The 13,040-nt window shown below is 47.0% G+C and overlaps 1 protein-coding gene across 1 annotated transcript in view; it reads right to left on the bottom strand.

Annotated features, from left to right (window-relative positions):
- The window catches only part of LOC311110796 (pro-neuregulin-3, membrane-bound isoform-like), a gene marked incomplete at both ends in the record, with an annotated part of 437,403 nt that extends 431,704 nt beyond the window's left edge, over positions 1-5,699 (bottom strand). The window contains one exon of the mRNA XM_084153362.1: positions 4,964-5,699. Within this exon, the coding sequence (XP_084009488.1) occupies positions 4,964-5,699 (736 nt within the window). The remainder of the gene's footprint in view (positions 1-4,963) is intronic.
- Between the last annotated feature and the right edge of the window lie 7,341 nt (positions 5,700-13,040).

The raw sequence follows: 13,040 nt of genomic DNA, 5'->3' as shown, positions 1-13,040 counted from the left end.
CTGTGGTTTGTGACTACTATGACTTCCCATTGTAGCCTATTCAAATGCAGAAATCCCGTTACCGATTTTTCAGAAATTCCAATACCGATTTGGTAACGGAATTTCGAGTTTTAACCACTTAATAATTCATAAACAAAATGGATATCAGTAAAAACACTATAACTATATAGTTGATATGTCTACCTTTACTTTTGTGAACTGTCATTATCCTCCATCATTTACATTTTAGTAATTTAGCAGACGCTCTTATCCAGAGTGACATATAGTAGTGAGTGCATACATTTTCGTACTGGTCCCCCGTGGGAATGCTCTACAAACTGAGCCACACGGGAACATCCTCATGAGGGAGAATTTCCTAAACTTACAGAAGGCAGAAACATTTCTACAAAACTATAAGTGTTAATATCAGTTGGCAGGTGTCTATGTGCAAATCCGTGTGAATGTGGTGTCTTTTCCTATATGACATACAAATTATTTTCAGCCTACGTTTGTTTCAGGCCTGGGTTTTATTTGAATGTTACCACCCACAAGCATGGCATTGTTTATTCATCAGAAACAGCTGCAAAGTTATTCCTCTCTGTGACTGAGATTAGTAAAAAGACCTTGTGACCACTTGATCACCTGAGCCATGGAGCAAATTAAAATAAGGGGTGCAAACATATGTTTTTTCACCTCCACATTTTTTTATCAAAAGATTATCATAATACTTTGGATAATTTGTCAATTTTCACTCAATTTTTAGCTAGTCTATATTTAAAAATATATATATATATATAACAATTTTATAAATGGGATAATTGCATGATATGATAGCATTTTGCAAGTCCGCTCCCCCCGTCACCCCAAAATGAATGGTTTTGACCACTAAAGTTTTGCTTCACTACACACTCCACTGCTTTGATTGGTGTAACGTTAGCTAGAAACCACAAGTGTCTATGCAAATAATGAAAAGGCACCCGCGAATGAAAATTCAAGGAACTTATAGTTACATGTAATTTGTGCCGTGCATAATCATGAGCAAAATAATTGTAGCCTATCATATCACTTGCCCTGTAAGAACAATAAGTATGGGCTGAATTGACTTTGCTGTACCGCAGCTGAAGCCTGCCAGCAGACTACCAAAGGTTGCACCGTGTCCATTACAATGTAGAAAAATGCATATCAGCTATCTTTCCAAAGTTATCCATATTACCGGAGCTACAACTTATTATTTCAATGGCAGATTCACGGCCGCAATTTATGGAAGATGCTAAAACTTTGGAGATAAGTCAACGATAGGCCAGTGGTGTCACAAAGTTTTCCCTAAATCAATGCTTGTGATAAATCCAGATCCGGGTACAGTAGCTCCAGAACCAGCCATAGAGCCAGCTAGCTAATCATTTGAATATTTGAAAAAAACCCAGCAACAACAGATAACATTAGCTAGCTAGATAAGGTTGGCAAGACAGCTAGCTAGCTAGATAAGGTTAGCATTGTAGCTAGCTACACTGACAGATGTCAGTGCCCTATTCGTTGATGTTTATCAACTCCACGTGGAAATTCGTTTAACATACATTTCCCCCTGCTGCTTTTAAAAGAGAATATGGAATCCAGTGAGGATGCTGACTGTAACCTTCCCAGAAAGCAAAACGATACAATAACCTCTCAATAGATCAATCCATCACACTGGGTCATTTATTCCTGCAGCTTCTACCCTTCCATAAGCGGAGTTACCAGCCACAACCACAACCATCAGCACTATCCCCGCCTTTCATCCATAAAGAATGTTTGAATTTCACATCGGAAACTGCACATTATACAACATTTCTTCTCAGGATTCTATCACACAAATTGTTATTGTCTTAATTCAAAGAGGCTAAAATGGCCGAATCCACTCATTTGAATGGGTGTCCACATACTTTTGTATATATACATACAACAGTATGTGGACACCCCTTCAAATTAGTGGATTCGGTTATTTCAGCCATACCCGTTGCTGACAGGTGTATAACAATGAGCACACCGCCATGCAATCTCCATAGACAAACATTGGCAGTAGAATGGGAATTACTGAAGAGCTCAGTGACTTTCAACGTGGCACCGTCATAGGATTCCACCATTCCAACAAGTCAGTTCATCACATTTCTGCCCTACTAGAGCTGCCCCGGTCAACTGTAAGTGCTGTTATTGTGAAGTGGAAACGTCTAGGAGCAACAACGGCTCAGCCGCAAAGTGGTAGGCCACACAAGCTCACAGAACAGGATCGCCGAGTGCTGAAGTGTGTAGCGGGTAGAAATTGTCTGTCCTCGGATGAAACACTCACTACCAAGCTCCAAACTGCCTCTGGAAGCAACGTCAGCACAAGAACTGTTCGTCGGGAGCTTCATGAAAGGGGTTTCCATGGCCGAGCAGCCGCACACAAGCCTAAGATCACCATGCGTAATGCCAAGCGTCGGCTGGAGTGGTGTAAAGCTTGCTGCCATTGGACTCTGGAGCAGTGAATCAAGCTTCACCATCTGGCAGTCCGACGGACGAATCTGGGTTTGGCGGATAACAGGAGAATGCTACCTGCCCCAATACATAGTACCGTAAAGTTTGGTGGAAGAGGAATAATGGTCTGGGGCTGTTTTTCATGTTTTAAACTAGGCCCTTAGTTCCAGTGAAGGGAAATCTTAACGCTACAGCATACAATAACATTCTATATGATTCTGTGCTTCCAACTTTGTGGCAACAGTTTGGGGAAGGCCCTTTCCTGTTTCAGCATGACAATGCCCCTGTGCACAAAGAAAGGTCCATACAGAAATGGTTTGTCGAGATCGGTATGGAAGAACTTGCCTGGCTGCACAGAGCCCTGACCTCAACCCCATCGAACACCTTTGGGGTGAATTGGAACGACGATTGTGAGCCAGGCCTAATCGCCCAGCATCAGTGCCCGACCTCACTAATGCTCTTGTGGTTGAATGGAAGCAAGTCCCGGCAGTAATGTTCCAACATCTAGTGGAAAGCCTTCCCAGAAGAGTGGAGGCTGTTATAGCAGCAAAGGGGGGACCAACTCCATATTAATGCCCATGATTTTGGAATGAGATGTTCGACGGGCAGGTGTCCACATACTTTTGGTCATGTAGTGTATATACAGTGGGGAAAAAAAGTATTTAGTCAGCCACCAATTGTGCAAGTTCTCCCACTTAAAAAGATGAGAGAGGCCTGTAATTTTCATCATAGGTACACGTCAACTATGACAGACAAATTGAGGAAAAAAATCCAGAAAATCACATTGTAGGATTTTTAATGAATTTATTTGCAAATTATGGTGGAAAATAAGTATTTGGTCACCTACAAACAAGCAAGATTTCTGGCTCTCACAGACCTGTAACTTCTTCTTTAAGAGGCTCCTCTGTCCTCCACTCGTTACCTGTATTAATGGCACCTGTTTGAACTTGTTATCAGTTTAAAAGACATCTGTCCACAACCTCAAACAGTCACACTCCAAACTCCACCATGGCCAAGACCAAAGAGCTGTCAAAGGACACCAGAAACAAAATTGTAGACCTGCACCAGGCTGGGAAGACTGAATCTGCAATAGGTAAGCAGCTTGGTTTGAAGAAATCAACTGTGGGAGCAATTATTAGGAAATGGAAGACATACAAGACCACTTATAATCTCCCTCGATCTGGGGCTCCACACAAGATCTCACCCCGTGGGGTCAAAATGATCACAAGAACGGTGAGCAAAAATCCCAGAACCACACGGGGGGATCTAGTGAATGACCTGCAGAGAGCTGGGACCAAAGTAACAAAGCCTACCATCAGTAACACACTACGCCGCCAGGGACTCAAATCCTGCAGTGCCAGACGTGTCCCCCTGCTTAAGCCAGTACATGTCCAGGCCCGTCTGAAGTTTGCTAGAGTGCATTTGGATGATCCAGAAGAGGATTGGGAGAATGTCATATGGTCAGATGAAACCAAAATAGAACATTTTGGTAAAAACTCAACTCGTCGTGTTTGGAGGACAAAGAATGCTGAGTTGCATCCAAAGAACACCATACCTACTGTGAAGCATGGGGGTGGAAACATCATGCTTTGGGGCTGTTTTTCTGCAAAGGGACCAGGACGACTGATCCGTGTAAAGGAAAGAATGAATGGGGCCATGTATCGTGAGATTTTGGGTGAAAACCTCCTTCCATCAGCAAGGGCATTGAAGATGAAACGTGGCTGGGTCTTTCAGCATGACAATGATCCCAAACACACCGCCCGGGCAACGAAGGAGTGGCTTCGTAAGAAGCATTTCAAGGTCCTGGAGTGGCCTAGCCAGTCTCCAGATCTCAACCCCATAGAAAATCTTTGGAGGGAGTTGAAAGTCCATGTTGCCCAGCGACAGCCCCAAAACATCACTGCTCTAGAGGAGATCTGCATGGAGGAATGGGCCAAAATACCAGCAACAGTGTGTGAAAACCTTGTGAAGACTTACAGAAAATGTTTGACCTGTGTCATTGCCAACAAAGGGTATATAACAAAGTATTGAGAAACTTAGTTTATTGACCAAATACTTATTTTCCACCATAATTTGCAAATAAATTCATTAAAAATCCTACAATGTGATTTTCTGGATTTTTTTTTCTCATTTTGTCTGTCATAGTTGACGTGTACCTATGATGAAAATTACAGGCCTCTCTCATCTTTTTAAGTGGGAGAACTTGCACAATTGGTGGCTGACTAAATACTTTTTTCCCCCACTGTATATATATATATATATATATATATATATATATATATATATACAGTATATATAAACTAATGGTAAATCACCCAACCAAGGCACATTTTACATTTTTTCTAGATTTGCAACACAAAACTAGCCAATGTCTGGCAGTTTTTAAGTGTCTTGATTCAAAAAGAGTTAATGGCACATTAGAAAGAAATAGTGACTAGTCAGTACCTTAGCTTCTTCTCAAACCAAGCAGTAATTAGAGATAGTTGTGACTCACGTGTTTTTGGGTTCACAAGGGTCCATGTGGGAGTGGAGGCAGGCCTCTCTGTGGTGTGCTCGTGGGTCCACATTTGTGTGGAGTCGTGCAGCACAGTGGGGTTAGAAGGTTTACGGCTGGAGGTGGTAAAAGTGGAGGCGGCAACTGGTGCGGCGGTGGTTGTGGTAATAAGGGGGCCTCGTGGTCCTCCACCCCCAGAGTTGCCCTGGCGCTGTGTGGTGCTGCGAGGCGTAACCTGGCTGCCTGATGCACCACCCACCCTGGCTGTAGTAGTTGTGCCACCGGGGTGGTGGGTGATGACAGTTCGAGTTCTGCCCCTCACTGCCGTGACGGTGGTTGAGGTGGGGTTGGCCACGGTAGTAATGGCCAACCCCACCGTGGTGGTGGTACTGGTAGTGTCTGAGTTCTTGGGCAAGGCGCTGGGCTTGGAGAGATGGGGGGGAAACATGGGGTCCTGTCCTATACCCTTGGCGTCCACCAGGTCTGTGGGCACGTAGTCCCTAACAGAGCCCACCACAATCCATTTGAGCAGCATCAGGCTTAGTCCCAAGCCAATGAAGCCTATGAGTAGAGGGACAACACATAGCCATGTCTGCTGGCGGGGCCACAAGGTGCAGCCTCCACAGCGCAGGGGCCCTGGCTCTTGGGCTTGGACCTGCTCTCGCTCCCCACTCCTCTCTGGACACTCCTCCAGGATCACCGCCCCGGATGTGACTGCTCCGGAGCTCTCGCTCATCCTGCACGCGGCTTAGCAAGGGTTAACCTTGGGGCCAGGCGCGTGACAGGCATGGGCAGCACGAGGCAGAATGGCAGCCGACAACGCCGGACATCAAGAAAGAAACACACACAATGAGATGCTGACAAACGCATACACACACACAGATACGTACAAACAAACACCCTCAGACACACTCAGAGATGCACAAAAGAGGTGGAAAAAGCCGATGTAGATGCGTTGGAACTTGGAATTATCTTTAGTCCAGTTTGAATCCTGTCCAAAAGCAACCAAGACTTCCAACTCCAAGGACAATCCAAACAAAATAGATGAAGTGGAGAATAGAAATGGGACTGAACAGCTATAAATCCCTCTGTGATAAATAAATAATAAATCACTCCTTGTCGCAGCACACTCTTCTGTTGGCACTGATCAAACCCAGCCCTCTTTATTTCACACCCTTTCTCATTCCCTACGTCAATATTCCAAGATGGGGCGTTTGGGTTATGGATGCCGATGAGGAAAAACTTGCAGGGGCTATTATGAATCCCTCACCTAAATAGGCAAAGCACACAGGATCCTGGGGTTTCTGCAGCTCTCTCTCCTTAGCTGAGTCAGCTACCCAGCCCCAGAAACCTGTCCCTCCCGTCAGAGAGAAGAGAGATTTGCCCTGGGTGTGTTGTTGCTCCCTCTCCAGACCACCTGCTCTCTACAACATCCCCCCCTCACAAAGGTACTCTCCTTTTTATGTTTTTTGTCTTCAGTTTTGGAGCAAATCCAAGCCAACTCCCAGCACTGAGTTGTTTGCTATTCTCCAGTGGGGAAAAATACAGAATCCATTGACGGCAACAAGGAGAAAAAACAACCCTAGAGCTTAGAGATAGAGAGAGAAAAGGATGGGTGAATGGAGGCAGTAAAGGGTGGATAAATCTGTCGTTTGCGATGCGTTATCCCCTTCCTCTCCTATCGTAGCTCAGGTTTCCCCAAGCTGTCCGCTCTCTGCCCCGCCGTCTCTGTGCACTGCCTGTTAATGCAGCAGAAAGCTAGAAACCTGCCCCTTATCCGCCAGCTACATTCCTGTACTGAGAAAAAGAGAAGAAGAGAAAGAGAGGATAAGGATCCTCTCAGAAAAAAGACAGTGAAGGAGATGTAGAAAGAGAGAGGGAGCAGTTGAAAACCACCCTGTACAGCTCCTCTCCCCGCTCCTCTACTTCAGGTCCCTCTATGTGGAACGGCAGCCTTCCAGTCAACGATGTGATTTGTTGCAGTTTTTGCTGGTTTTTGTCCCACCAGGGATAAATTTGGGATGATTAGAGATCTCCACCACAGACTTTCCGGCTTTACAGCCTGACCCTCCTGTGGTTTTAGCCGAGGATGCTGATCCAGCAGACCGGTTGCTCTGGTATTCGAGTCAGGGAGACAGCTGCTTCCCTGCCCTGCTGCTGCCGATGCTGAGAGAGAGGGAGTGCAAACGAGAGAGAGAGAGAAAAAAGCAGGGACTGAGCAGAATGTGCACACTGGTAGAGCGAGAGGGAGAGAGAGGGAGAGAGGGAGGGGAAGTGAGAGAGAGAAACGAGGCTGCACCTGCTAGCTCCACCAGCATTTGGAAGATTGCCCGCCTCTGAGAGAGAGAGAGAGAGAGAGAGAGAGAGAGAGAGAGAGAGAGAGAGAGAGAGAGAGAGAGAGAGAGAGAGAGAGAGAGAGAGAGAGAGAGAGAGAGAGAGAGAGAGAGAGAGATGAAGAATGCATGCACAAAATAGGAAATGGTTGAGAGAGAGCCTGATCCTAGGCAAAGCTCTGCAGTATTAGCAGACTGGGGCATGTTACTAGAACAGAACAGGCTGCATCTTAGTATTAGCAACACCGGCAGAGCAGAGTCACAATGCAGGAGCTGTCACTCACTCACATGGCGCCTCCCAGTTATGTCTCTGAAACAAAGAGGGAATTGGAATTAAAGAGAGGAGGAAGGAAGGATGAGGCTGAGAGTGTAAGGGGGGGGGGGGGGGGGGGGGGAATATAGCTCAATAGAAAATTATTGAAGACGAAAGGGTTGTGACATGAAAGAAAAAGCATCATAACATTGATCTGTGGTTATCTGGGAGATGGTGGTTTTGGGGATAGACCAGAAGCCTATATTATCAGTTAGACCTATGTTGTTACGATGTCTGTCCTGCTCTCCCCATAATGACTATTCTTTCACAGGGCAAAGATAACAACCAGTCACAAGGCTCCTGCTATGGGTCCCAAGGGGAATGTGGAGATAAGTTTTACACCTCTCAGACATGCACATATACCACCACATTGTCTAACAAAGGCTGTTAAACGCCACTGCCGAGAAAAATGTCAATACTGACACTTTATGACACATAAAACGGACACAGCACTTCACCATACAGACCCATAAACACTTTCAGGTAAAAAATAAAAACGAATTATTCATTATATGACTTACATAGTAAAATGCAGGTTGATGTTGTTGGTAAGATAATGTCGATCAACTACGTAGTGCCCTGGGTGTTGATTTTTAAAAAAGTCTGTGCATTCTTTATTTTATTTCTGTCTTCAGTCGATGAGTCATTGTAACATGTTATCCAGTGCACAACTCCCCCACATACTGTCTATCTGTTATTTTCTATTCAGACTGTTAATGTTTATCTTCAACTTTATTTAACTGAATTCTGTCAATAATTCCAACAGCAATCTTGAATTACCAAGACAACCTAACAGTCAAGTAAGTGTCCCGCATTCTGTACTTTCATGACAACGTAACATCATGCCAGAGAAATATGTGCATGTGTTGGTTGCATTTGTTAAAGCGTTTTTCGTTGCATTACAATTGGATATGCTTATCTGAGCAAGATGAAGTACCATGTGAATGGACAATAAAGGCATCTCATCACATTTTATCATATTATATTGCAGCTAATATCAAGTCTCTTTAGGGTGTGACTTTCCACAAAGATTATTTGAGCACTAAAAATGATTTCTCGATCCAGTTTAATGGGCTTATCAAATTAGGTACTTGGTGGCACAGCATAGCTTTGATGTATCAAGATTTAGCAAAAAATGGGTCTAGAGAGATATTTAAGAAGTTTTGTCTCTTAACCCGGTCCACCACAGAGAGCCAATGGGAGTAGCCAGGGGATAAGTTGAGCCCATTCCTCATTCTAAACAGAGTGTGTGCAAAGCCTCCCAGCATCTATTTATTCATCACTCGTGTATCTAACCTAATGCTGCTCATTAATGGCTGACAGTACGCTGCGTATTTGTACCTGTCTGATTTAGGACCCATCAAGCTGCCAGTTTACATCAACTCAATAATTAACCAGCCAGATACACATACTATACACACAAACAGATGCAGACCTACATACACACAAACACATACATACTTTGTCCATCAGCAGACACAGTAACAGGCATTTCACACAAAGTCCTGCCCCCGCTGATGCCTAGATGTCTTTTGACAATGCACATAAACGCATTGCTAGTGCTTTCAAGCGGAAACCTGCCCCGAATCAAAAGCCGACAAGGAAAATCTTCACCCAAGCAGAGAACTCAAGCAACTTTTAGCTCTCCAAAGGTCACATTAAGTTATTTGTCAAAACAATTATGCAGCTGAGGTGTTACAAAATGTGAAATATACAGTATTCGGAAAGTATTCAGACCCCTTGACTTCTTCCACATTTTGTTACTTTACAGCCTTATTCTAAAATGGATTAAATAGTTTTTTCCCCCTCATCAATCTACACACTATACCTCATAATGATGAAGCAAAAACAGTTTTTTAGAAAATGTTGCAAATTTATAAAACATAAAAAACTGAAATATCACATTTACGTAAGTATTCTGACCTTTTACTTAATACATTGTTGAAGCACCTTTGGCAGTGATTACAGCCTTGACTCTTCTTGGGTATGATGCTACAAGATTGGCACACCTCTATTTGGGGAGTTTCTCCAATTCTTCTCTGCATTACCTCTCAAGCTCTGGGGAGTGTCGCTGCACAGCTATTTTCAGGTCTCTCCAGAGATGTTGGATCGGGTTCAAGACTGGGCTCTGGCTGGGCACTCAAGGACATTCAGAGACTTGTCCCGAAGCCACTCCTGCGTTGTCTTGGCTGTGTGCTTAGGGTTGTTGTCCTGTTGGAAGGTGAACCTTCGCCCCAATCTGAGGACCTGAGCGCTCTGGAGCAGGTTTTCATCGAGGATCTTTCTGTACTTTGCTCCGTTCATCTTTCCCTCGATCCTGACTAGTCTCCCAGTCCCTGCCGCTGAAAGACATCCCCACAGCATGATGCTGCCACCACCATGCTCACCGTAGGAATGGTGCCAGGTGTCCTCAAGATGTGACGCTTGGCATTCAGGCCAAAGAGTTCAATCTTGGTTTCATCAGAGCAGATAATCTTGTTTCTCATGGTCAGAGTCCTTTAGGTGCCTTTTGGCAAACTCCAAGCAGGCTGTCGTGCCTTTTACTGAGGAGTGGCTTCCGTCTGGCCACTCTACCATAAAGGCCTGATTGGTGGAGTGCGGCAGAGATGGTTGTCCTTCTGGAAGGTTCTCCCATCGCCACAGAGGAACTTTGGAGCTCTATCAGAGTGGCCATCGGGTTCTTGGTCACCTCCTTGACCAAGGCCCTTCTCCCCCGATTGCTCAGTTTGGCCGGGCGGCCAGCTCTAGGAAGAGTCTTGGTGGTTCCAAACTTCTTCCATTTAAGAATGATGGAGGCCACTGTGTTCTTGGAGACTGTCACGATCGTCGGGAACAGATGAAGACCAAGGCGCAGCGTTGCAGGCAAACATACTCTTTATTGAGCGAAACGCGATCAAAACAACAAAGACGGTAACGTGACAGTACACGGTCAAACACAACCAACTTGAAACAAGAACCCACAAAAACCAAAGGAAAAACCGACAGTTTAAATATGGCTCCCAATCAGAGACAACCAGCAAACAGCTGACACTCGTTGCCTCTGATTGGGAGTCACTCAGGCCAACATAGAAATAGAGAACATAGATCTACACACCCTGGCTCAACATAACAGTGTCCCCAGAGCCAGGGCGTGACAGTACTCCCCCCTAAAGGCGTGGACTCCGACCGCGCCAACTAAATACCACAGGGGAGGGACCGGGTGGGCACTCCGCCTTGGCGGCGGATCCGGCTCTGGGCCTGATCCCCACTCCCTCTCCAACCCCCCAAAGTACCCCTGGTCCGGTCTGGCCCCGCTGGCCGGAGCCAGACTGACGACACGCACCCCTGGCTTGGTGCGTGGAGCAGGAACGGACCGGACCGGGCTGACGATGCGCACCCCTGGCTTGGTGCGTGGAGTAGCAACTGGCCGGACCGGGCTGACGATACACACCACTGGCTTGGTGCGTGGAGTAGCAACTGGCCGGACCGGGCTGACGATACACACCCCTGGCTTGGTGCGTGGAGCAGGAATGGACCGGACCGGGCTGACGATACGCACCCCTGGCTTGGTGCGTGGAGTAGCAACTGGCCGGACCGGGCTGACGATACGCACCCCTGGCTTGGTGCGTGGAGCAGGAATGGACCGGACCGGGCTGACGATGCGCACCCCTGGCTTAGTGCGTGGAGGAGGAACGGGCCGAGCCGGGCTGACGATACGCACCCCTGGCTTGGTGCGGGGAACAGGCACGGGCCGTGCTGGACTGACGACGCACACCACTGGCTTGGTGTGGAGAGCAGGAGCGGGCCGGACAGGGCTGACGAAACGCACCACAGACTTGGTGCGGGGAGCAGGAATGGGCCGGACTGGGCTGGCGACGCGCACCACAGACTTGGTGCGGAGAGCAGGAACGGGCCGGACAGGGCTGACGAAACGCACCACAGACTTGGTGCGGGGAGCAGGAACGGGCCGAGCCGGGCTGACGAGACGCACCACAGACTTGGTGCGGGGAGCAGGAATGGGCCGGACTGGGCTGACGAAGCGTACCACAGGCTCGATGCGGAGAGCAGGAACAGGCCGGACCGGGCTGGCGACGCGCACCACAGGCTCGATGCGAGGAACAGGAACAGACCGGACCGCACTGGGGACACACACCACTGGCCCTACGCAGAGATCAGGAACGGGCCCGACCGGACTGGTAACACACCCCAGTACCTCTCGCCGTGCCTCCACACTTTCCCTCTCCTCTGTGACCAGTGGCCCCCTTAACCTGGCGGCCTCCTCTGCGCACCCGCTAGACCGCTCCATCGCGGCCTCCTGCTGCCCCGTCGTCCACGACGTGAGCCCCCCCCTAAAAATGTTCTGGGGGTCTCTCCTCCCCGTGGACCAGGCCTCCCTAGTTCTCGCCAGACTCTCACCCCACTGCTCCAAAGTCCAACCTCTCTGCTCTTCACTTGGCTTGGCCCAGTCGAGACTCCTACTCCACTGATCCCAGGTCCATCCTCTCTCCTCTTCACGCTGCTTGGTCCTGTCTTGGTGGGTTCTTCTGTCACGATCGTCGGGAACAGATGAGGACCAAGGCGCAGCGTTGCAGGCAAACATACTCTTTATTGAGCGAAACGCGATCAAAACAACAAAGACGGTAACGTGACAGTACACGGTCAAACACAACCAACTTGAAACAAGAACCCAGGTAGCTTAGTGGGTAAGAGCGTTGTGCCAGTAACCGAAAGGTCGCTGGTTCTAATCCCCGAGCCGACTAGGTGAAAAATCTGTCGATATGCCCTTGAGCAAGGCACTTAACCCTAATTGCTCGTGTAAGTCGCTCTGGATAAGAGCGTCTGCTAAATGACCCAAAAAAAAAAAAAAAAAAAACACAAAAACCGACAGTTTAAATATGGCTCCCAATCAGAGACAACCAGCAAACAGCTGACACTCGTTGCCTCTGATTGGGAGTCACTCAGGCCAACATAGAAATAGAGAACATAGATCTACACACCCTGGCTCAACATAACAGTGTCCCCAGAGCCAGGGCGTGACAGAGACCTTCAATGCTGCATACATTTTTTGGTACCCTTCCCCAGATCTGTCCCTCGACACAATCCTGTCTTGGAGCTCTACGGACAATTCCTTCGACCTCATGGCTTGGTTTTTTTCTCTGACATGTGCTGTCAACTGTGGGACCTTCTATAGACAGGTGTGTGCCTTTCCAAATCATGTCCAATCAATTGAATTGACCACAGGTGGACTCCAATCAAGTTGTAGAAACATCACAAGGATGATCAATGGAAACAGGATGCACCTGAGCTCAATTTCGAGTCTCATAGCAAAGGGTCTGAATACTTATGTAAATAAGGTATTTCTGATTTTATTTTTAATACATTTGCAAAAATGTCTGTAAACCTGTTTTTGCTTTGTCATTATGGGGTATTGTGTGTAGATTAATGAGGGGAA

This window comes from Coregonus lavaretus (assembly GCF_964263955.1).
Source record: "Coregonus lavaretus genome assembly, chromosome: 36".
NCBI classification, from domain to species: Eukaryota; Metazoa; Chordata; class Actinopteri; order Salmoniformes; family Salmonidae; genus Coregonus; species Coregonus lavaretus.
This window is presented reverse-complemented; position numbering and strand designations above follow the sequence as displayed.